This window comes from Poecilia reticulata, linkage group LG17 (assembly GCF_000633615.1).
Source record: "Poecilia reticulata strain Guanapo linkage group LG17, Guppy_female_1.0+MT, whole genome shotgun sequence".
Classification (NCBI taxonomy): domain Eukaryota; kingdom Metazoa; phylum Chordata; class Actinopteri; order Cyprinodontiformes; family Poeciliidae; genus Poecilia; species Poecilia reticulata.
Genome location: NC_024347.1, coordinates 20,442,998 through 20,464,811, shown reverse-complemented (window position 1 = coordinate 20,464,811; position 21,814 = coordinate 20,442,998). Strand labels below are relative to the sequence as shown.

At 35.5% G+C, this 21,814-nt stretch overlaps 2 protein-coding genes across 2 annotated transcripts in view; one reads left to right on the top strand and one right to left on the bottom strand.

Moving 5' to 3' along the window:
• Positions 1–1,403: 1,403 nt before the first annotated feature.
• On the top strand, positions 1,404–11,672 carry tmie (transmembrane inner ear). The gene is made up of 4 exons (XM_008434309.2): positions 1,404–1,762; positions 4,083–4,200; positions 5,601–5,750; positions 11,255–11,672. Exons 1-4 carry the CDS (start codon positions 1,652–1,654, stop codon positions 11,563–11,565), a joined length of 690 nt encoding a protein of 229 aa, XP_008432531.1. The 5' UTR covers positions 1,404–1,651; the 3' UTR covers positions 11,566–11,672.
• A 59-nt stretch (positions 11,673–11,731) lies between these two features.
• The window catches only part of pth1r (parathyroid hormone 1 receptor), a 19,715-nt gene continuing 9,632 nt past the window's right edge, over positions 11,732–21,814 (bottom strand). Inside the window, exons 2-8 of the mRNA XM_017309958.1 lie at positions 20,084–20,237; positions 18,910–18,970; positions 16,869–16,935; positions 16,617–16,711; positions 15,831–15,972; positions 15,438–15,479; positions 11,732–15,350 (exon numbers count right to left, since the gene is read on the bottom strand). Coding sequence (XP_017165447.1) covers positions 14,988–15,350; positions 15,438–15,479; positions 15,831–15,972; positions 16,617–16,711; positions 16,869–16,935; positions 18,910–18,970; positions 20,084–20,237 — 924 coding nt within the window. The 3' untranslated portion in view covers positions 11,732–14,987. The remainder of the gene's footprint in view (positions 15,351–15,437; positions 15,480–15,830; positions 15,973–16,616; positions 16,712–16,868; positions 16,936–18,909; positions 18,971–20,083; positions 20,238–21,814) is intronic.

The window sequence follows — 21,814 nt, the reverse complement described above, 5'->3', positions numbered from 1 at the left end:
GACTTGAAAGTGAAGTTCTGTCTCAATCTCAAGTTTCTTGGATTCTTTAAATTGGAGAAAATATAATGCTATAAAAACAAATATTATAAAAAAGACTTTTTGGCTAGTAAAATAAATGTTAGTAAAGTTTAAGACTGAGACTGAAACCTGGACAGGTTTTCTTCCAAGATTATTCTGAATGTCAGTGCAACCATTTTCACAAAAGCTATGATCAACTGCCCAGCCTGTGCTGAAAAAAATCCCCAAGCATTATATCGCTACCACCATGTTTCATTGCATGGTAGAGATATTAAGTATTACTTGCAGGCCCAAAAGTTCAATTTTACAACAATACCTTATTTTTGCTATGTTCTTCTGTGCATGTTTTTTGGTAAACAGCAAAACAACAATTATCCAAAAACTTTCTTTCACCAGGGACTTTCTTCTTTTCATAAAAATCAGATTTATGAAGTGTGCAAATGGGAGTTGTCCTGATGACAGTCAGCTGGTTACATTTGCTCTAATTTAGAGACATAACAGTAAATGGGCATTAAATACAAATATATGTACCACATTTTATATTTTTATATGCGGGGCAATTTGAAAAGCAAACAACATTTTGATATGCATGATTTTATGTTGGTTTGTCACATCAAACCCCCCAAAATGCCTAAGCTTTTTAAGTAGCAWCGTGGCATATTGGGCAAAGTATGTATGCCAGTAATAATTTTGCAGGTCAATGTATTAGTTGTTGCCATTTTTATGAATAAAAACTTGCAGCCATTGTTGTTCTGTATGCTATATAATAATAAAAACAAACGTCTCAAGCAACGACTGCCAACATCATTAAATCACCAATGTATTTTCAATATATTTTCAAACAAAAGCCGAAAATGTTGTCAAAAACATTAAATTCACTTCATTTGAGGATTTTTTCATTAATGAAATCGATTCTTGTACTTGTAATAATAATAATAAAAAAAGCATAAGAGTCAGCCAGGCAAAAACATTTTCACTAAACTGAAAAAAAAAAAAAAAAAAAAAAAAGTCACTGCAGTCTATGCCAATGTTGTAGCAGTTACTCTTCATTTCTTTTTACTTTCCTTGGACAAGCGCCTGTTGAAAACATTGGAGTCAGCAGCAGCTCAGCTTATCATACTTTGCCACTCTGAAAGGATGAGGCGGTGGGGATTTTCACTCTACAACCTTCTGAGGCCGTAAAAGTGATGACTCACAGCCATTCGCTTCGCTGTACCTGAATAGGTCGATCTCATCATGGCCAACTGCACAACCCATCCCCCTCTCTTAGTTAACTGCCTGTGCTCAGTTGGGTGAGCTGGCTGTAAACTACACCAGCTCTGCTAATTAATTAATGTCCCCTAACTGCAAGACTGGCTCCCTCCATTGTACTGGAGTAGTTTTCAGCTGGCTGCAGAGGGGATCACTCTGTGTTTTTTGGTTCGGATTGTGTTGTGGTGGAAAGCCAAAAGAAACAGCAGTGGATGGCCATCAGTATCATTTTCACTATCAATCACTAAAGGGCCATTGTGGTCCCGTCCTGTAAACGGCGCCAGTGTAAGCAGGCAGGCAGACAGAGAAAGAAGAAGAGAGAACAGAAGGAAGAAGGGGGAAGAGGGGGCAGGCTGGCTGCAGGGAGAACCAGGGGGAGAGAATGGTCGGGGAACAGTCTGGATGCCCACCTCAGCTCCTCCTGTGGGGATGGAGAACGCTGCTGCTGTCTCAGTGCCTGTCCTCTGTGCTCTCCCAGGTCCCGGATCCTGAGGTAAGAGCTTGAAGGCACGCCATGTCCTCCAACCTAGTCTTCACAGATATAGGCGCAGGTGTTTAGTTGCGTAACAGCATCCATAAACGTAATTTATGTCACTTGATTGGGTGCCCGACTTGTTGTTTGTCTTCTTACTGAGATTGGCTGGTTTTGAGGGAAAATAGAAAAGCATGACTGCATGAGCCGGTGTGAAAAGCTAAGCAGAGTTGTTGTGACAAGTATTGGTTTTAACTGTTACTTTGGTGCTCAGGTTGAATAGAAGAGAGATAAGTTGATTTTCATTCTTGTCTGACATAAAAAAAAAAAGCTGAAAGGTGGTAAGAAATGATTTAGAAACTGAGCAGTTTGTGTAAAATCTGCACAAACATAAAAGGGAATGAGCTACTTCACAGACAAAAGCAGGGTTATAGCATCTAAGACAAGTCAGATGTTGTAATTACCAAAAAGGTTCTCCATGGGAAATAAAAACAACTAGGACTCAAGTATTAGAAACTAGATTAAAAGGTAAGGTTTATATGTTCATATACATGTTTCATCGTCTCATTTTGGATTTCTGAGACGATGAAAATGAGACGATGAAAATGTGATGTGTGAATCCGCAGATGTGCATTAAATGTCTTCCTGTTTATCTATGAGCAGAGAGAATGGAGTTTGTGTATCATTTCTTATTTTTGTATTCCATGAGGTTAGCACCTTTAAATTCCTCAATAAAGTGAGGATTCCTCAATAAAGGCGAGAATACTTTTCCAACAGAAAAGTATTCTTGCCTTTTCTGTTGGAGAAATACTTTTTTGTTGGAGGAACGCACTCTTTTTTCATGTACAAAAAATGCCACATATAACATATTTTCATTTATCAAAAGGCTATGCCTTGAACTGTTATGTTATGCATAACAGTTCAAGTTTAATGTGACGTGAACAGGTTTTTCATCAAAGATAAGAGAAAACGGCAGAAATCTCTAGAGGGAGTCCCTGTGGCTGCTCACATGCTGCCTTTTGAGCTTTGAAAGTGAAATGACTAAAGCTCAGGCTTGAGTCATAAAATACTTGAAATGCTTAATAAATATATGGTGTAAAATCTTACTTAGCTTTTACACCATATAAAAGCTACAAGTATAGGCTACTTGTTGCACAGTAGCCTAAAATGTACATGAAGAAGAGGAATGAAAACTGGCAGAGTTTTCAAATGCATACCCAGTTGTCTCGCGTCATACACACCACTTATGACATAAAGAAAGTTATTATTGAAGATTTACCAACCAGGTTGATACCCAAAATGTTACTTTTTGGTCAACATAGAAAGCTTTCTGTGGTAAGGAATCTATCATTGCATAGCATACATTCCATGTTCCAGTGGAACATGGTAGTGACAGCATCATGCTCTGGGCTGATGCTGAGCAGGGACAGGCAACAATGGGGGGAGTTGATGGAAAGATAAATGAATCTGAGCACCGGGTGATCCTGGAAGAAAACATATTCAAGTCTGACCTGGGACTGGGGTTTTAAATGTGATGTGTGTGTCACATCTGCATCTGCATTGTAGAGAAAAACACCGCTCTGCAGTGAAGTGTTTCCACTGACTGAGTTACAGCAATTGCAATTTAAAGCAACAAGCAGCTTTGAAGATATGAAATATTTAAAACCTGTGAAAATGTGTAACTCTGTCAGACTTTTGTGGCAACACACCAAAACCTGGTGTTCTGACAGATACTACTGATGGGAACAACATAGTTCAGTGAACTTATTAACTCTACTTTGGAATTTACATTAAACCTAGGTGGAACTTACAAAAGATAAAGATCTGAAATAATTTGGTTTTAACAAGAAAAAAGCTCTAATGTGTTGTTTTAATTCTATGTTCACATCCAGCTTCTCTTTTCTTAGTTTTTTTATTGCCTTGCAGTGTTTTCAGTAATTGTAGCAAACAGAACAATAGCCTATTTTTAGATCAATTACTTGGTGCCTCATAGATTAAAGTGTAGAGTTTCCCCATCCAGTCAAGTGATCAATAAACAGCAGCCAGGGAAACCTTCTCTTGATGATTTTATCAGAGGGGGCGATGCTCTGCGGGGTTTGGTAGCACCGACAACATATCCTTTTGGGAGAACGTGTAATTATTCTTTCCCAAGCTCCAGTTATAGAGGTCAGTGGTGAAATAAATGTTTCAAAATACCTTCTACACACATCTGTAGAAAATTGCCTAGCAGCAAAGTACTATTACCAGAGATCTTTATTAGAGACATATATAATACTACACATTATATTGGCAAAATTCTGGTTTGTGTGAAAAATGTGTTTGTTTTGTCATTTGCTTTTAGCTTTTACCCACACCGCCCCCGAAGAAGCCGGACCCAGTTAACTCAGAAACTGTCGTTTTCTGGGGGCTGAGATTATGGCAGGTCATTGGAATCTTTTCAGTGTTTGTGTTGGCTGTTGGTAAGTATGCCTTTGTCAATTCAGTTTCTTACGGGTATGACCACAAGACATCTACTATTATGTAACCTCTCCTGCAAATTTGATTTATTGGGGAAACTCAGAATTGTTCATATGTTGACTAAAAAAATTGCTTTAATAGTTAAGCACAAGGAAAAATGCAAGGATTTTATCCAAATTCAACTTTCAGTGACTACAGTCTGAAACTTATACAATGAAATTCTTTATAAAAGCAAAGTATCTGAGAAGGTTGTAAGGTCTCAAGTTCACCTGCTGTGACCAAATGAGAGTTTCTTTTGTGTGGCTGAGATAGAAAGATTCCCCTTATCACACAAAAACTATGCAAGAGTTCAGAGAACAGATTGTTGATTTGCACAAACAGGAAAAAGCATGCAAAAACGAGAAGAAAAAAAAACACAGTCTTGGAGAGATGATCGGAAGCACAGTTTCCAGGTTTAAAAGTCAAAACAAATAGAGGAAACTGTTAACAGCTGAAATCAAATTCTTGAGGAGGCAGTCTGTCTGAAGAAGACCGGGAAGATAACTAGATAGACTAGTTATCTTTCGTGCAAACGGCCGGCAAATGGGAAAACCTTCTGCAAACACATAAATATTGCAAACCCCAAAACACACAAACACAAAAAACAAATGCTGCAAATATGCTACAAACACAGAAAAGAGAAGCAAAAGTCTAAAACCACTAAATCAAATGGAAAAGAAAAAAAAATAGACACATTTCTGCAACCACAAGAAATAGAAGCAAAAGGAAAAATGCTGCAAATAGAAAAAACAAAGGATGCAAACTCGCTCCAAGTGTTCCAGACCACTAGTGAGAGTTGACCACCAAGTCATATGCGACTGGACTCTCAGTAAAGAAAAGATGTCATGATTTAACGGGATGTCCAGAAAAAAGTTGGAAGAAAGTAGAAAAGCTGCATTGTACTTTGTCTTTTTTCAAACACACAGTCTTTTGCAATATTATAACAGCAACATATTTAATAATACTACTTACTACAGACTCCTCCTGGTGGTCTGAAGCTGTTCTACTTTGTGGAGTGAATTGTGATTGGATCAGTTTTTTGCATTTATTTTGTTGGTGGTAGGTTTTTGCTTCTGTGTTCTGTGATTGTCAYATTTGTTGTGTTATGTGTGTTTTGGAGTTAGCATCTTGCTCTTTCCTGTGCATTTGCTCCTGTTGCTCATTGTAGTTCAGCTTCCATAGAAAGCACACATATTCTCTTTAGGGTGTTCAAAATGTAGAAGTCATAACTCACATCTCTCTCGGATGTGTAATAGCTAACGTACTCCTAAGTGCAACGTGTTGCACTTTCCTGATGAATAAGAGGTTTTAATAATTTAAACTCACCATGTCCTTTTTTTTTTTTTTTTCGTCTTTCTTTCAGTTATTACTCTGTGCTGTATTTTCAAATGCCGTATCCCACGGACAAAAAAGGAAATTGAGGCACGGCATGCACAAAGACTAGCTGCCAAAAAATATGCCAACACATTAGAGACAGTGCCACCGCTGAATGAGCTGACTGAGATCCCAGGATGTAAGTACCTCTCTGTAATATCATTTGAATCTTCACATGACAGAAGAGCTTTGGTAATAAAAGCCACAGCAGTCTTTAGCTCTGAAGTTGACCTTTGCAGTTTAATTTCCCTTYTGTGCCATACTCCTTAAGCTAAAAATTCAGCTCCTTCTGACATGGGAGAAAAACAGATGGGAGAAACAGCCTTTCTCAGAGGCTGTTTGTACATCTGTATCCGCAGTGCTTTTTATTCAGTGTAACAGTTCATGACTGAAATTGATTTATTTCAGTGTATCTGCAATTTACAGAGAATAGTAGTGAACACTAAATTTAAAGTAAAATCCAGAAAACTCATTATTGTCTCAAACACACTTTCTGATTAACAACTATTTTATTTCACGGTGTCCTCTTAAATCAGATTTTTTTTCTTCATTTTTATATTTGTCTCGTAAAATTCTGCTCCTATAATCTCCACTTTTCCTCTCCTTTTCTCTTTTCTTCTCTTCCTCCTTTTCCTCCAGCGACCCCAGATTCCTCTGCATTGCAGACAGTGTCTGAGCAGGTCCAGACTCAAAACCCTAACAGCAGCCCTCTCTCTGGGGTTATTGTCAACGAGGACCACCCTAGCKCTCTGTCTTTGCCAGAGCTGGGATGATGTTTTTTGTTTTTTTTTTCTGTTGCTCTTCTGCTCTTATCTTCCTTCAGCCATTCCTCTTTGGCTCAATTGTTTTGCAAAGTGCAGTGTTTACAGTAGGAGCCACTCTAAAAGCACCCTTCATTCATCTATCCAAAATGCTTTTATTTTGCTCTCAACTCAGCCCTTGCTGAATCTTTGTTAAAAACTGCTGGTGGCAAAAGCTAAATCAATCCCTTGTTTAGCTTGACTAAAGTATCACTTCCAAAATGCTGCCAGAAAAGAAAAAGCATAAAATCTTCAGGCTTTGCTGAAAATTTTCAGGCTTTGCTCAGTAGTGATGTCTTCTTTAATGGAACTTTAATGAAACTACTAAGTACACATGGTGCTGCTTTTACAATAAGATTTGGTTAGAACAGCTTGACAGTTGTAGATTTCACCATACTTGGTGTGTATTTGGGAGTGTGTATGTTGTATATGTACAAGGTGGTAAATAAAAAAAAAACCCTCCTACCACTCTTTAACCTAAGGCGAATGTGACTCTGGTACAGACAAATTGCGGTTTGGAAATGGTTTCATTCATTAAAGGAAGAAGCTAAATAAGCCAATATGACCCTATGTAAAAAGTAATTACCCTCATAACATATAATACTAATRACACGTTCCTGCCATTCTGTGTGTTAACGACTGCCATAAGGTATTTAAGATAACAGAGTTTTTTACATTACTGTAGAAACATTTTTTGCCAACTCTTTTTTTGCAAATTGGTTTTAACCAAGCCACAGTGGTTTTTCAAGCATAAACAACCAATTCTGATTGGTTGCAGCATTCCATTTGGATTGTACTTTAGACTTTGATTAGGTCATTCTCAAAGTCTCAAAAAATAATTTGTAATCCTTTCCAAACCAATGGATACCAATGGCTTTATTTTTTCACATCTTTCTAAACTTGTTAAATGTTGTGTTGATGTTGGAGGTCTTCAACTTGTCAGATAGGATTTAGGTGATTTCTCGTTTCTGAAGGGGTGGCAGTAATTAGAGCTCATGTAGTTGTAATTTAGAAAAGAGGGTTTAACTTTCTTGAACAAGAATAGGTTGATTTGAATAGTCTTTGTTCTTTAATTACAACGGAAATCATTCAAATACTGGTTCTTGTAATAATAAAACTTGTTTTAATGAAAATATATTGACAACAAAGCAAAAACAGAATAAATTTGAAAGGTGGTAAATCCATTTCCACATCACTGTATATTGACAGATATTTCAGCAGAATTTTTTAGAAATGTAAACGTCCATTCTTCTCCAACTTATGGATAAAACGTTACATATGCTGTGTTTCAATCTGTAATTAGTGTAGAATAATTAGGTCTAGATCTGACTGGCCAAAATTGTGCTATTGATATTTTTCTCAATGCCAAAAAAGTATTCAAAATGCTTCTTCAGTGTTTTTTTTATTATTATAAAGGTTGCATATTCTCAAAGTGTGTTTTAAAATGATCTCTGTTCATTGCTTTCTGTGTTGAATGAAATGAACTTATATTCACGGTATTTCAGATTTTTTATGAAATATCATCAAATGTGTCAAAGGTTTCCAAAAGAACACAAAAAAGCTATTTAAATTAGCACCATACCTGAAGTTGCTAATGAAATTCCAACTTCAGCAGCAACAGCAAGTAAAGTATCCCACTTGATTTACACATCTAAGCATGTCTAAATCCCCAATAGCCTGGGGGACAAAATACCCCAGTTTTTGCCGCCCTGTAGAGCATCTCACAAAGCACCTCTAGGTTGAGTTGTGAAATTTTTTGAATGTTTGCATGATATTTTTGTACATGAATTTTGAAATAGCCTGCATAGCAAAAATGCTATGAAAAGAACCTGATTGATTTGCCACGTATGCGGCATGCCTTGTGTTAAATGTTGTAGGATGGTGTTTGTTCCTCCTCCTGTTTGTTTGTATCTCCCCCATCAATATTCCTAACTGTGGGATTAGATTTGAATACAATAAATAGTTTGGACTCTGACTGTTCTCTTAATCTGTTTTTTAGTTCAGGTGCCATTTCTATTTGTTACTTTTAATGTGTCAGAAGAATCTTATCCTCTCTGCTGCTTCTGGTCCATCTTCTTTGTAGTCACGGAAATGCGTTCGTTGAGTAATGTGTAATTGATATAGAGCAATTACACGCTTAAGTGTTTTTCCCATGATGCATGTCTGAAATAATATTGGCATCAGAGAATAAAAAGAACATAGTGAAGTTACTGTTGCTCCACATTGCTTTAGTTTCTGATGTCAGCATGTGGATACTCATCCGTGGCACTATGCAGCTAATTAACCATGTCACTGGGATAAGAGGAGGTACAGTAACCATAATGAAATGTTGAAAATGAACATGGAGTTATCACTTGTTCTGTATGATAAACTTTGCTCCAATGTTTGCCTCTGAATGAAAAAAGCTAAATAAATATGTAAATTTATGCATCTCCTTCCGGATTATGTCAAGATGATGGTGTGTCTGACATTAAATCGGTAACAGCATCTGACATCCCAGAAGAACTCGTAATGCATGCTGAAAATAGCGTCACTGAATGTGAAGCAGTATCTATCTCACAGTGAGAAGAAATTCGTGATTATGTTTCACAGACTTTTTTTTTTTTATTATTTAAAATAAATAAACACAGGTTGCCAAAATTTTGGCCATGCCATAGATTCTATAATGAAAAAGAAAATTGTATATGTTTTTTTTCTGGTCATTTTTTGAGAATGACAAAGAACTACCCAATCTCTTTTTGGCAAGTATACTAACACTTATAAAGAATTTCAAAATAGTTTGATGTAATCCTAGAGTTCTATTGGCTTTTTGAGAGCATCTCATTTTTAATTTTCAGACCGAAGAACTAAGAGTTCTTGTTGGTGTTGAAAACTGAGGAGTTGGCATCTCTAAAGCCTTGAAATTATTTATCTTTACCATGATTTTACCATGGGCCTCCTGACTGCTTTTCTAAGAAAAAGTTAAGAGGAATGTATATTTGTATGAATACTGGGCCTAGATGTCGTGAAGAGCATAAACTGGTCTGGAACATTGATCTCAAAACTTTCTCATGTTGAAGATCTCTATACCGCCATATATTCAAACGTGCCAAGAGGAGAAATATATCTGGGACAGTAGAGTCAAGTAAGAAAAATAATGAGCTTCTCCTCTTTCAGAGACATTATATCTTACATATACAGTCAGTGAGTATAAAAATGCTGGAAGTCACAAGGCTTAGTCTTTAACTACCTTCCATCTTCCCTCCTTATCCAAAATGTTCCCCACTGAATAAAAAAGAACTTTATATATAGAGTTTTGTGTGTGTATTCTTCATTTCTCTACTTTCACCTCCACTTATACCTGCTTATTTCCAAGTAGAAGGTGTGTAATTCCATATAAATATGGAGACACCACTGTATTATATGTGATGATTTATTCCAGACAGTAGTGTCATTTTGTAATGGCAAATTAGTAGAAAAAAAAATCAAGGTTTCATTTCTGCCTCAATTTAACACAAAGTCAAGCAGGTATTAACCAATGAGATGCCAAAAAAATAGACTGACAGTTTACAAAAGAAAGAGAAAATGTCAGGCTTAAAATATCCCCCAATTAGAGTAGCAGTCAAAGTTTTTAAAAGCTGTTGCTGAGTAACAAAATTATTTCCTGTGAACCTTTGGACTGATCAAGTGGAATTTATCACCATAGCTGCATGAGTAAAGCTCCTTCCTTTAAGCTATACTACTAATATTTCTTCACTAAATCGGATCTGGATATCTGATTGGATCTTCTTTTCATGGTGATCTGTACATAGCACTTAACATCTTGTTTATGCAGATATATTTGCCGCACTATAACACCTAAGTCAGGGAAACAAAAGGAGATTAGATTTTAAAGACAGACATTTATTTTAGCTACCTTTTGTAGCTAAAATATAGATGAAATTCCCTAATGTCACACAAAACGCCTGAACAGATTCAGCTCTTTGGCAGATTCCTCTTTTAATAATTCTGATGAATTGATCCTTTACATGTTGGAAGATTCATATTTTAGGTTTTGATAAAGGCAAAAAATTACAAAAATTACATTATTTTAATGCAACAATCTTTAAAACATATTTTTATTTTAGAACATATTAGTAGAAAGGCCCGGCAATGTTGTTCCAAAACTTTAAGTTTAAATATTTTAACAAAATGATCACTAATTTGTGATTTTCTTATTTAGCTATTTATCTTCTAATTTGCCATTTTCACTTGTTGGCACACTTGCCGGATCCTCTGTTTACTGCACCAGAACAAAGATACACAGAGAATGCAGAAAAAATGTATTCAGAGGGGGGAATCTTGCACATTTAAAAAAATAATTGTCCTTTGTACATCCTCTTTGGCCCAGAAACTGCAGTCTTTTTCCAGACGGCAGCAGAGTGAAAACCAGTGAGGACAGTAGCATCTCCTACAATACTAAAGGCTTTCCAGCTCATGTGAAAAGCCTCCGCAAGACCTTCCACCTGCTTAGAGGGTCTTGCTGCAAAACACAAGGGACTATACAGTGATACAGCTGGTCAGGATTCTCTTGATTGTGCCTCTTAAGAAGATGGACAGGCTGGTTAGAAGATAGTGTTCTGGCTTTTCTTGGACTGGAGAAGAAGTAAAAATGTACACAGAAATGCTGTGTTATTAGTCCAAGAGAAGTCTTCTGTGATATGATATGGACAGGTGATTTTTTTAATGCATTTTTGGATAGAGCCATGTAAGGCATTTTGTGTCTGTTCTTCAAGAAAGGTGTCAATACAACCATTTCTAGAAATATCCAGGAAGAGCCAATTGCTGCTTTGAAGTCCTGACCCTTTTCTCTTACTTTTTGCAGCTGCAAAACCAGAAGAAAAAACTGAGGTTCCAACAGTGTCCGGGAAAGTGGATGGTGAAAAAGGAGAAAAGAAGAGCAAGGAGGGAAAGAAAGACAAGAGTGCCAAAGAAGGGAAAGGGGATGACAATGAGGCTTCTACAAAAAAGAAGGGGGAAAAGGGAGAGAAGRGTGAAAAGGGAGAAAAGGGGGAAAAAGGAGCGTCCAAGAAAGAAGGTGGTGAAGGAAAAGGCAAGAAGAGYGACAAAGGAGAGAAGGATGAAAAAGGAGGCAAAGGAGGTGCTAAAGGGGGAGGCAGAAAATCACAAAAGTGAACTGTGATCCCTCTTAAAGAAAAAGATAACTGTTTTATATTTCACTCAGCAAAAAACTATACTTTTCTAAAATAAAGTTTGTACATTCTATTAAAAGTGGAGTTAAATCCATGTCAGACAGTGTCTTRTTTTTTTGAGTGGAAATCAAGGAAAAGCAGCAAAAAAATAATGAAATTACAGATTTATTGTCTTACAATTTACTGATTGAKGAACATAAGAGATTAGAAACCATCTTTTAGAATATTTACACTGACATACAAATGCCTTAATTACAGAGCACTGAAGAGAGGGAGAGATGTATTCAACCAAATACTGCCAATATACAACGGTTTTACACAAGGCCTTGAGACTAAATACCACTTCCACTGAGTACATTTCAACATAAATAAATGACATAAAACACTTACTTCCAGAAGACGTATATAAACACTTACAACATTAGCTCTATGAAAATTGGCCTCAAAATTCTGAAACACAATCTTTGCATGGAAAAAAATCAGAACAGAATTGCAAAAAATAAAAATAAAAGGGAGAATAAAGTGCTAAAATAAAAATTGCAAGCATTTCTTTGTAAAAGTACTCAGATTCTGGCTGACCTTATTACATAAGGCATTTAAACAATATTCAAAAAGTTTATACTGAACATATTTTCTGCAAGATATATTCACTAACATAGGAGCTTATATGTTTTGTCCCATTGCTTCAGGTGTATTGAATTTCCTAAATCTTGTGTTGTAGTTGAGACARATAAAGTAAGTAGACAGGTGCAAGATGTCTGGATTAAGGAAGTGACGTGGAGTTATTTCTAAATTTCTGCAATGCCAGTGGTGTTGTGTATACTTCTGTAAAATCCAAGAAAATTATGTTTCTCTCAATAAGACATTTTATCATAAGGCATTTTAACACATTTGGTGTAAAAATACATATGTTTTGACTCCCCTTCACCCACAAACAATGTGCATCTAAAAAATACTGCAAAAAGAACACTTTTTCAATGTTTCTTTTTTTATTTTGTCCTTTTGAATTATTGTTAAATTGGCTACCGTTGTGCATTGCCATTATTTTAAGATTAAGGCTTTATTTAAAAAAAAAAGTTAGACTTTGTAAGACTTTGCAGTTTTTGGTTCCTTCTAAAACGACGACTGAAGTACAGAAGTCTCTTAATAGATGAACAAAAGGAACTGAAATAAATTAACCTCTTTTATTAATTATGATCAGACTTACCGACAAAAGTAATGAAAAACTAAGAAATTAAGATATAAAATTAGGTTCTAATTTGAGTTTGCAGTTTAAAATATGGTTGTAATGATGGTGTATCCTGAACCCTCATTACAAGAATTTATTTTAGAGGTAAAATCATGGATTTCAGATTCTAAGTTCAAAACAATATCTTTAACATAAATGGCACATGTGTGTTTCATCATTTCACTATTTTAGGAGGATTTGGCAAATTGAAACAAATATTGGGCATAAATACAAAGATATGTTGAAGTTTTAAATKTTTAATGTCTTTTTTCTTTGATACAATACTAAATCATATGCCCTACACTGTCAGCCATGCAAGTTAATTACCGAGTTTAATSTATTGTGGCATGTGTCAGTAACTGACTCCATGAATATCCGTCACATTTTAATAAATTTACCACCTCTGTTTAGAGTCTACGTATAGTTCTGACATTCATTTAACGAACAGTTTAGCGAAAATACGACACAACAGCTACAAAACATATACTGTATGTTTGGAACAACATTTAGCTCTTAATTAGAATGTACTTTTGATCTGTAAACACTGCAACTTAAATGTGAACGAAATGAAGCAGCACATTAATGGGCCTTTTGTATCCAGCATAAATGCCTCTCTTTGAATTCTGAGGGAATATAATCTCATGGATTTAATTTTCACTCCACTGGAAATTAAGGTTTTCTGAATCCATCTGTGGTTTTGATTTGGGTCTAATTTTATAAAAACCTTATGACAACAAATCAACCCATTTCTGTTCATATCCTACTTTTACTCCAAAATCCACTTGAAATATTCTCACTTTGATATTCCTACAATCATTTGTTAGATGTTCCCAATGTAAACGGTGCTCTTATTGAGGTTACAGGTGWATTTAATGTAAATTTCATGGAACTTATCAGATGGTTTTCTGAAACTCTTATGGAGATTTTATAAAGCTTTCATCGACTTTTCAAGAAACATATTTGTGACAAGTAACATTCTTTCATAATGCCAAAATATATACATACACTGCTACAGTTTGTGAAAATTCATTGAAGTCAGGAAAGTACTCATTATGAGTCAACTCACGATACAGTCAAGCTCCTAAAAATACTCAATAATTTCATTTAAAATCTTATTAAATTGTACATCAATTTATAACATGGCACAGATCTTGTAAGTAGCGRAAAGTAGTTGGTAACTACTATGAAAGTTACATATTGTTTATATTTACTTACAAGTAAATTCTAGGAGATTTAAAAGAAAAMCATTAWACGTAAGGTCCATGGAGGTTCTTGGCAAGTCCCCAGAAAGCACCCAAAGATTAGTCAGCCTTGTATTAAAGCTTGATTCCAGAAACTACTCAGCAGGAAAAGGCCTGAAAATGTCAGTTCAAGGAAAATACCAAGACATTTCAATGAAAGTTCCTAGATAGTACTCGCTCCATGATCTAGTGCAACCATAGGTTTTGAACAGAAAATTAGGGAATTTGTAGATTCGCTTCAATCCTTCATATTTATTCTAATTAGACTGAAATTTGTATTGAAAAAAAACCTGAAGCTGTAAAAAAAAAAAAACAAACAAACAAACAAAAAGACATGAAAAGTATGAAAATAAGTTTGTGACAACAAAGGACTTCAATTACCTGAGTAGCTTTCCTTTTACACTGACACAGATGTGAGTCAGTGGAGAACAAATGTGACCATGCCACAAAGTAGAACTGATGCTTTTCAAATTGTAGCATTTGACATTTTCTATTCATATTAAACCTTGCTGAGAAAAGTTTCCCACCTTTGATGTACAGTAAATGAGTAAGGCTGRTGTCTTATCAACCTTATGCTTAATTTATACACATTTTCCTTCCAGAAAACTACATAAACAGTCATGGCAGTGAAGTCAAAGTCAGAAACTTCACCCTGATTTAGGCTTTCACACATTCTCTTTGGCAGATGGTGGAAGGACAAAAACYATCTGCCTTTACGAACTTGCCGCCTTCATCTCTCAGCCAAGCTTGAGAAATCAAGACMCTCTTTTGTTCCCTTGAGCCTCCTCAGTTTGCAGTGTGCTGGCTCAGTTTACAGGAGGAAAAGAGCCAATATTTTTGGTTCATGCAATTTCCTCCTTCAAATCATCAGATCACCCAGAGTGTTCACAATTTGTCTTTCCTCTTCTCATCGCTATATWTGCTGTCCTCTAGAGGTCACATGACCGTCTCCCTCTCCTCCTCTACAACAGGAGTGGGTTTCTCTTCCACAATAGGCCGTGTTTGCGCGGACTGCTCCTCYTCAGGTATGTGAAGTTCCTGTCCTGAGGAAGGCACAGAGTTCTCTGAGACTGAGCCGTTCTTGACATACCCAGGAAGGTTCCTGTGGCCGTTTASAGGCACYGGCCCTAGCCTTGTGGTGAGATGGACGGCCAGGGGTCCTCTGGCAGTGACATTGGTTACGCTGGTGTGTGATACCATTGGTCCATAGCTGTAAGTATTACTCCCGCTTCTAGCTTTTCTCTTGAAGTCAAGGGCCAAGGTTCTTCTGCTCCATGACTTTTTGATCTCAGCTTGCACCTTAAAGGATAATTGATTTATTTATATARGTTTGCAGTCATGGACATTGAAAAGAATGTTTCAAAGCACAATTCTTGGAGTTCTTACCTCCCCATTGCAAAAACAGTATATGATTGCAACTAAAAAACCCTAAAAGAGAGAGAAAAAAATGGTTTTAGGGACACTATACAAAATCAAGCAATGAGCACATGCTTAATATGGCATTTAAGCTGTGTAATTTGACATTTTCTTTGATATTCACAGTCATCAGTTATCCCTGCCATTTTCTTTATCTTAATTAGGATCTTCTAAGAAATCAGTAACCAAACAATGAAAAACAGTTTGACAATCTGTAGCTGTTGAATGATGATAACATAAACCTTGCGGACAAATCCCAGTCAGGTCAAATTGATTTCTTTAGCATGAAAAGACAAATAAAGGCTCCCAAAGTGATGAAATGACATTTCCAGAATTTCTACACCAATGTCTTTTATTTTTTACCTGGAAGGAGTTGAAAAGCATCTCGTAGTGCATCTGTATCAACCATGGTATCCCGGAGACCTCTGTGTACGGCATGGCATGAAATATAATGTAGTGGACGCCGAACAGTGGCATCAGCACCAGCGTGGACTTCAAGAGCTTTCTGCAACAGAACATTTCAYAGTCTGAAGATTATTTTAAAAAKAAATAATATTTTTAAAATTATTAAATTATTAAAATTATTTAATAATTTAAATAATTAATAGCACTTGTTTTTGCTATTAAAAATAGCAAAAACAAGTGAAGGCTAAAAAAACAAAAAAAAACAATGCAAACTTTGTAATGATAGCTACTTACCCCACTACATTTATTGTCATATCTGAACATGAAACATAAGTGGGTCGAAACATGAAGAAAGACATTTAAAGACATTGTTATGTCTATTAAATGACCAAAATCCCAGATATGGCCAGATATTCCAACTATTTGAAGCAAAATGTTTTATTGTTGCCATAARTTCACCGTGGGGCTCCTCCTCTTTGCCCTTCTAAAGTAATCCTGATGTGTAATCCTGTAATCCTGATGTGATATTTGCAATTACCAACATATTCTAAAAGAAAAATAGCATTGAAATTGCATTTTTAAACATGTTTGATTCAATTTTAGGCATAGTAAAGAATACAATGAATGAAATTCCATCTATTCCCATTGAAAAAGGCTTAATGTTGGCAAACAAGTCATGATAAACCAATCGAGAAGGACASCTTCGGGAATTCTGAATCAAATGTTTCTAAGACTTGTCCATACCTGTACTGTTGTCTGGTGTCACATCTCCCAGCATTGGTTTCTAGTAGTTTAGTTGCCAAGACTCTGATGATGTTCAAAAATAAAATAAAATTAATCTGAAGAGACAGTAGAAACATAATGTTAGGATTAGGTATAATTGGAAACATAATAAGCTCTTTCTCATTCAACAGTTGTTAGGCCACAGGTGCAGTCAAGTGGTGTAATTTCCTGCACACCATGGGGATTAAGCACAAACTGGAARCATGTACTTACCACCACCGCCACCAAAATAGGCACTTGATATATCCATTTCAAATTGCCTGCACTTAAGTCCCAACACCTGCAGAAATAAACAACAAGATGAGTAGGTAAGGGTTCAGGAATAAGCTAAAGAAGGGTTAAGTGGGTAAGCAGATTCAGAATCTCTCTGCTYCACTTTAGTGCCATAAATGATATCTGACATTGTTTCACAACATAAGAGGAATGAGATAGAAATTCGATAGGACATTGTTTTTGTCCCCCATCCTCTCTAGATTTATAACACCTCTAGACACAAGTGTTATATGAAAACTAATTATATTTTTCAAAGCACTCATATTAGAGTTCTGACTTTAATCCCCCTTGAACTGATTTATTCCTCCTGAGATTCAGGTACATCTCTCTAACCTGTTCTGTGTCATTCAAAGGGCTAAGGAATTTGCTAGTTTGCCCATACTGGGAATTAAAATCACTGAATATTTTATATATTGATTCTGAATCCGCTCCTTTCAGCTTGATACTGGTGTGTCTTGATCTAGGCACAATACTGCCTCTGTGCTGATTTACAGCTTCAGGGCAATGATTAAGTTATAAATGTCATGGTGGGGYGTTTTATTKTTCTGCCCAAATAGACCTGGAACRTAAAACAGAAAAGATCTTTGGGACTCCAACCCAGTTAGAAGAAAAATATGTGGTCTAGTTCCACTCARCAGGTGCTGAACAGAGWGTCAGTCGGTCCTAACGCAGCTCAAAGCAGACACTGAAGGTGGTGGTAATTATCAGAGGGGTTTGATGTGTTACCTTGCCATCGTAATTTTTTTCCTGATGAGTTGGACTTTTTAAGAGTGGATCATAATTTATCTCCATTTATTTCATGTCAGCTTCAAAGCTTGACTTTAAATGTCACTTTTCAGGTTCAGGTAGGGGTCAGCAGGGGTTGAGACCAAAATAAGTGAATTTTAGTCAATGACTAATTCTTTTTTCTTTTCTTTTTTTTTTGAAATATAAGAAAGAAAAAAATTATAACCTTCTTTCAGACAGCTGAACAGCGGGTAGTAATATATTACTTTCTTGTCCACAATGTTAGCTGGAGTCGCTTTAAGGCTGATGATGGAAAATGTCAAACATTCAAACAGTAACCTTTTTTAAAGTCTTAATGTAACTTGACACCAGTGACTGGCCAATGGYTAATATGTGATTTGCAAAGTTCATTATTTTGACCGAAAAAGTTTTATTTCACAACACCAGACCTTAAAGAGTATCAACGAAACAGTCTTTGTTCTCCAGAACAGTTTGTAATTAAGAGATAAATTAAYACGTTTCATTTACTGATTTATTTCTTTTAATAATTTTTTGGATGTCAATCATCTCAAACATTTTTAAGATACTATCTAAGCAAGGCAATTTGAACAAAAACAAACATTTTCCTGCACCAACTAAATCAGTGGGTTTGAGAATCATTCATCTATTTAACAAAAAGTGGGGGGTTGCAGCATGAAACTCTTTTAGCAAAAGGTTTTGGTATTCAGCCAAAGATTTCTTAATTAACGTCCCAAGCTTTTCTGATAGTAAATCCAGATTTGTGGCATGACAAAATTACACATTTATATGCCAAATTAACCGGATGCCCTTATGAACCATGTTTGGACCTTGGMATACAAAAATAATTGCTAGGAATACCGACGACATCACTTTTCAGTAAATATTGCAAATGCTCAGGATAATGGGCAAATCAATGTAAAAGGTATGTGCAATGCACAATTAATGTAAATCATAAGCAATTTTCTAATTATATGTTGTACTGTATCTTTAGTGAAAAGTGAATAATTTTTTTACCTTTTAAGATTTACCCTATTAARTAAGGTTCAAGATAAACATTGGCCTCCAAAGTGCTGACTAGACTATAGAACATGTAGAAACTTAAAAATACTTTAACTATAAACAGAGGCTTGATTCAACATCATTAATCATCAGCTTCAATTAACTATGAACATCAGCCTTACCGTATAAAAATTTGACAAGAATAATAGCGATATTAATTATGCAGATCACTTACTCTGTGTCAGCAAGCGTGGCTCTCACAGTGGCCCAGATGGTCACAATCACAGCTGGTACTCCTAGGAAATTAAATACAAACAATTCAAATTTGCTTTCAWGTAAGCATATTCTGAAAAGTGTCCAAATTGCTATGTTTGACAATCCTGTATGAGTAGAAATTGGATAGGACAGCATCCACATTGTATGCGCTGTGCTTATGTGATCTATACGCACAGTGTGTACAATGCAGGGACTGTAAAACCCAYGTTCAGACAGAGCTATTATTCGCTGCTTTTACTTTTCTTCATAAATCAATATCATCGATCGGTGCAGCAATGCTTCCTATAGCTTTTAACTTTCTTTCATAAATGTGAAAAAATTAAATAAATAACTCAGACATTTTGTACCTAATAAAGTTTTTTTCATCAAAAGTTTACTGTCTGGAACTAGTAACAATGTTCATGCAGTATCTTGCAAAAAAYGTTTTAATTTTCTTTTTCATGTTACCACAATCTTCAAGGCATAAGCACCGATTATGTGGGCACTTACACTTCTCATTGATTTACATGGATTCSTAAATTTTTACCATGTAAAAATCTAAAAAGTCTGGCAAACATTTCTATCCAGTCCCCTTTACTCTTTTACATCAAAATAAAAATATTTTGCAATTAGTGGCCTTCATGCATGAATTTTTTTTTTTGTTCTCCCAGCTGTTCTGTAAGAACAATCTAGAAAGTATTGACTCAGGGTATATGAATACAAATACATACCATGCTTTTTATTTCTTAGACTTAGATTTTTTTATTTGTAAAATATCTTGAAAGTCATTTCTTTTTCCTTTTCCACTTCACAATTATTCACTACTTAGTNCCATGTAAAAATCTAAAAAGTCTGGCAAACATTTCTATCCAGTCCCCTTTACTCTTTTACATCAAAATAAAATATTTTGCAATTAGTGGCCTTCATGCATGAGATTTGTTTTCTCCCAGCTGTTCTGTAAGAATAATCTAGAAAGTATTGACTCAGGGTATATGAATACAAATACATACCATGCTTTTTATTTCTTAGACTTAGATTTTTTTATTTGTAAAATATCTTGAAAGTCATTTCTTTTTCCTTTTCCACTTCACAATTATTCACTACTTAGTKTTTGGTCAGTCCCATAAGTGCAAAATAAAAGAATCAGAACTCACCCCATCCAATCAGTGTAAATCCCCAAAGATACTTTTTGTCTGAGAAAAAAGTCATAAAAATGAGACTGTGCAGGTAAAGACCCTCCACAAGAATCCAGTAGTAATTGGTCGCCAGAAAGTACATGAACAAGGTCACCACCACCTTGCAGGTAATCTACATAAAAATAAAAAAGCAGACACAGCACAGCAAATTAATCAGCACTCATAATGAAGAACCACCCATGTGAATTGTTTTCATGTCCTTGGTTTGCTATTATGTTTACCAATTCTAATTTTGTCTAGGTCTGCTAAGAACTTAGTTAAACTCTAGAGTCTAACACTCAAATATCACTTGAAATGCAATAACAGTGTCAACTTAATTATGCAGCTACAAGTAACCATCATGATTCTTGACTGGCGCATCCTAGCAACAAACATGAATCAGTTTAAATGAACTGAATTAAAACRCAACCATAACCAACTTAAAATGCACTGAATAATTATCAGAATTAATTTTTTGCCTAATGCCTAATGCTTATGACCAGTCAAGATTTCTCAGAATTTCTGTCAGATTTCCTCATGGTTAAAGACAAACAYGGCACACTGTAGCATTATTTCTAATTAAGAAACTCTTAGTTCCATGAGTTGTTGCAGAGACTACAAAATAAAAAATGTTTTTATTGCCAGAATTGTTTTGTTTTCCTCATTTAAACTCCTAGAACGTCTATTCTCTTTGCTTCCTTTTTTCTTTACATGCTTTATTTATCATTGCTTCCCTAACCTCGTGCATTATTTACATCTTGTCTGGATATACATATTTATAGGGGCATTCTTTCAATTAGCGCTCATCAGTCATGTTATTTGAACCAGACTACAATTATTTTTGTACTAATTAACCAAACACATGGGCTGTTCTTCCAACATACTCAACTTSTCTAAGTATTTTTAATTCATGTCTTYGTACCCTGCTTAGACTTTAGTACTACAAATAAAATCAAAGCAGCCTTATTAAGTCTATAAGGTGTATTTGATTTTAAAATGTATGTTTATTTTTTACCCTACTCTGGCTTCTCACAGTAAAAAAACAAATACTACTGTTAGGTTCATTGGTCTCTCTATAATTTTTCTTAGTTGTGAATGTGTGTCTATATGGTAATTTGTCCTGATGTCTCTATGTTGCCTAGCGACAGACTGGATGTACCCCGCTTCTCGCCCTTTGACTACTGGAGATAGGCTCTAACCCCCTGGTGACCCAGAAAGGATAAACATTTTAGAATATGGATGGATGTTTTCTACCCAGCCTTTTCTAACCCCATATTATTCATTGGGGTATTGTTCACTGATCACAAACATGATCTGACTGCATTTTTCAATTGTARTTCTTGCTCTCAAAATTTTATAATAGCGGATTATTTTCTGAGTTCAGATCCTTGTCATTGAAATAATTTGTGTTGTGGATGTGTCATACTGCAAAAATTAAAACTGGACTAGCAAACCCTTCATTTAAAAGCAACTTTAAACAATGTGTTTTTACTTTTAATCATTTTAATGTTTTAAAATCTTTTTGATACAGCCACCCCAGTTTCTTCAGAGCTCCATCACGAAATGCATACATTTTAAAGGAATGTTGTTTTGACACAGCCTTTTAGTTATATTTCTCCAATCCAGAGCCTCAATTAATTGTGAAAGACAAAGCTTTTTCTACATCAACTTTATTGGAAAATTTCTATTATTTTTCATTTACATGAAATA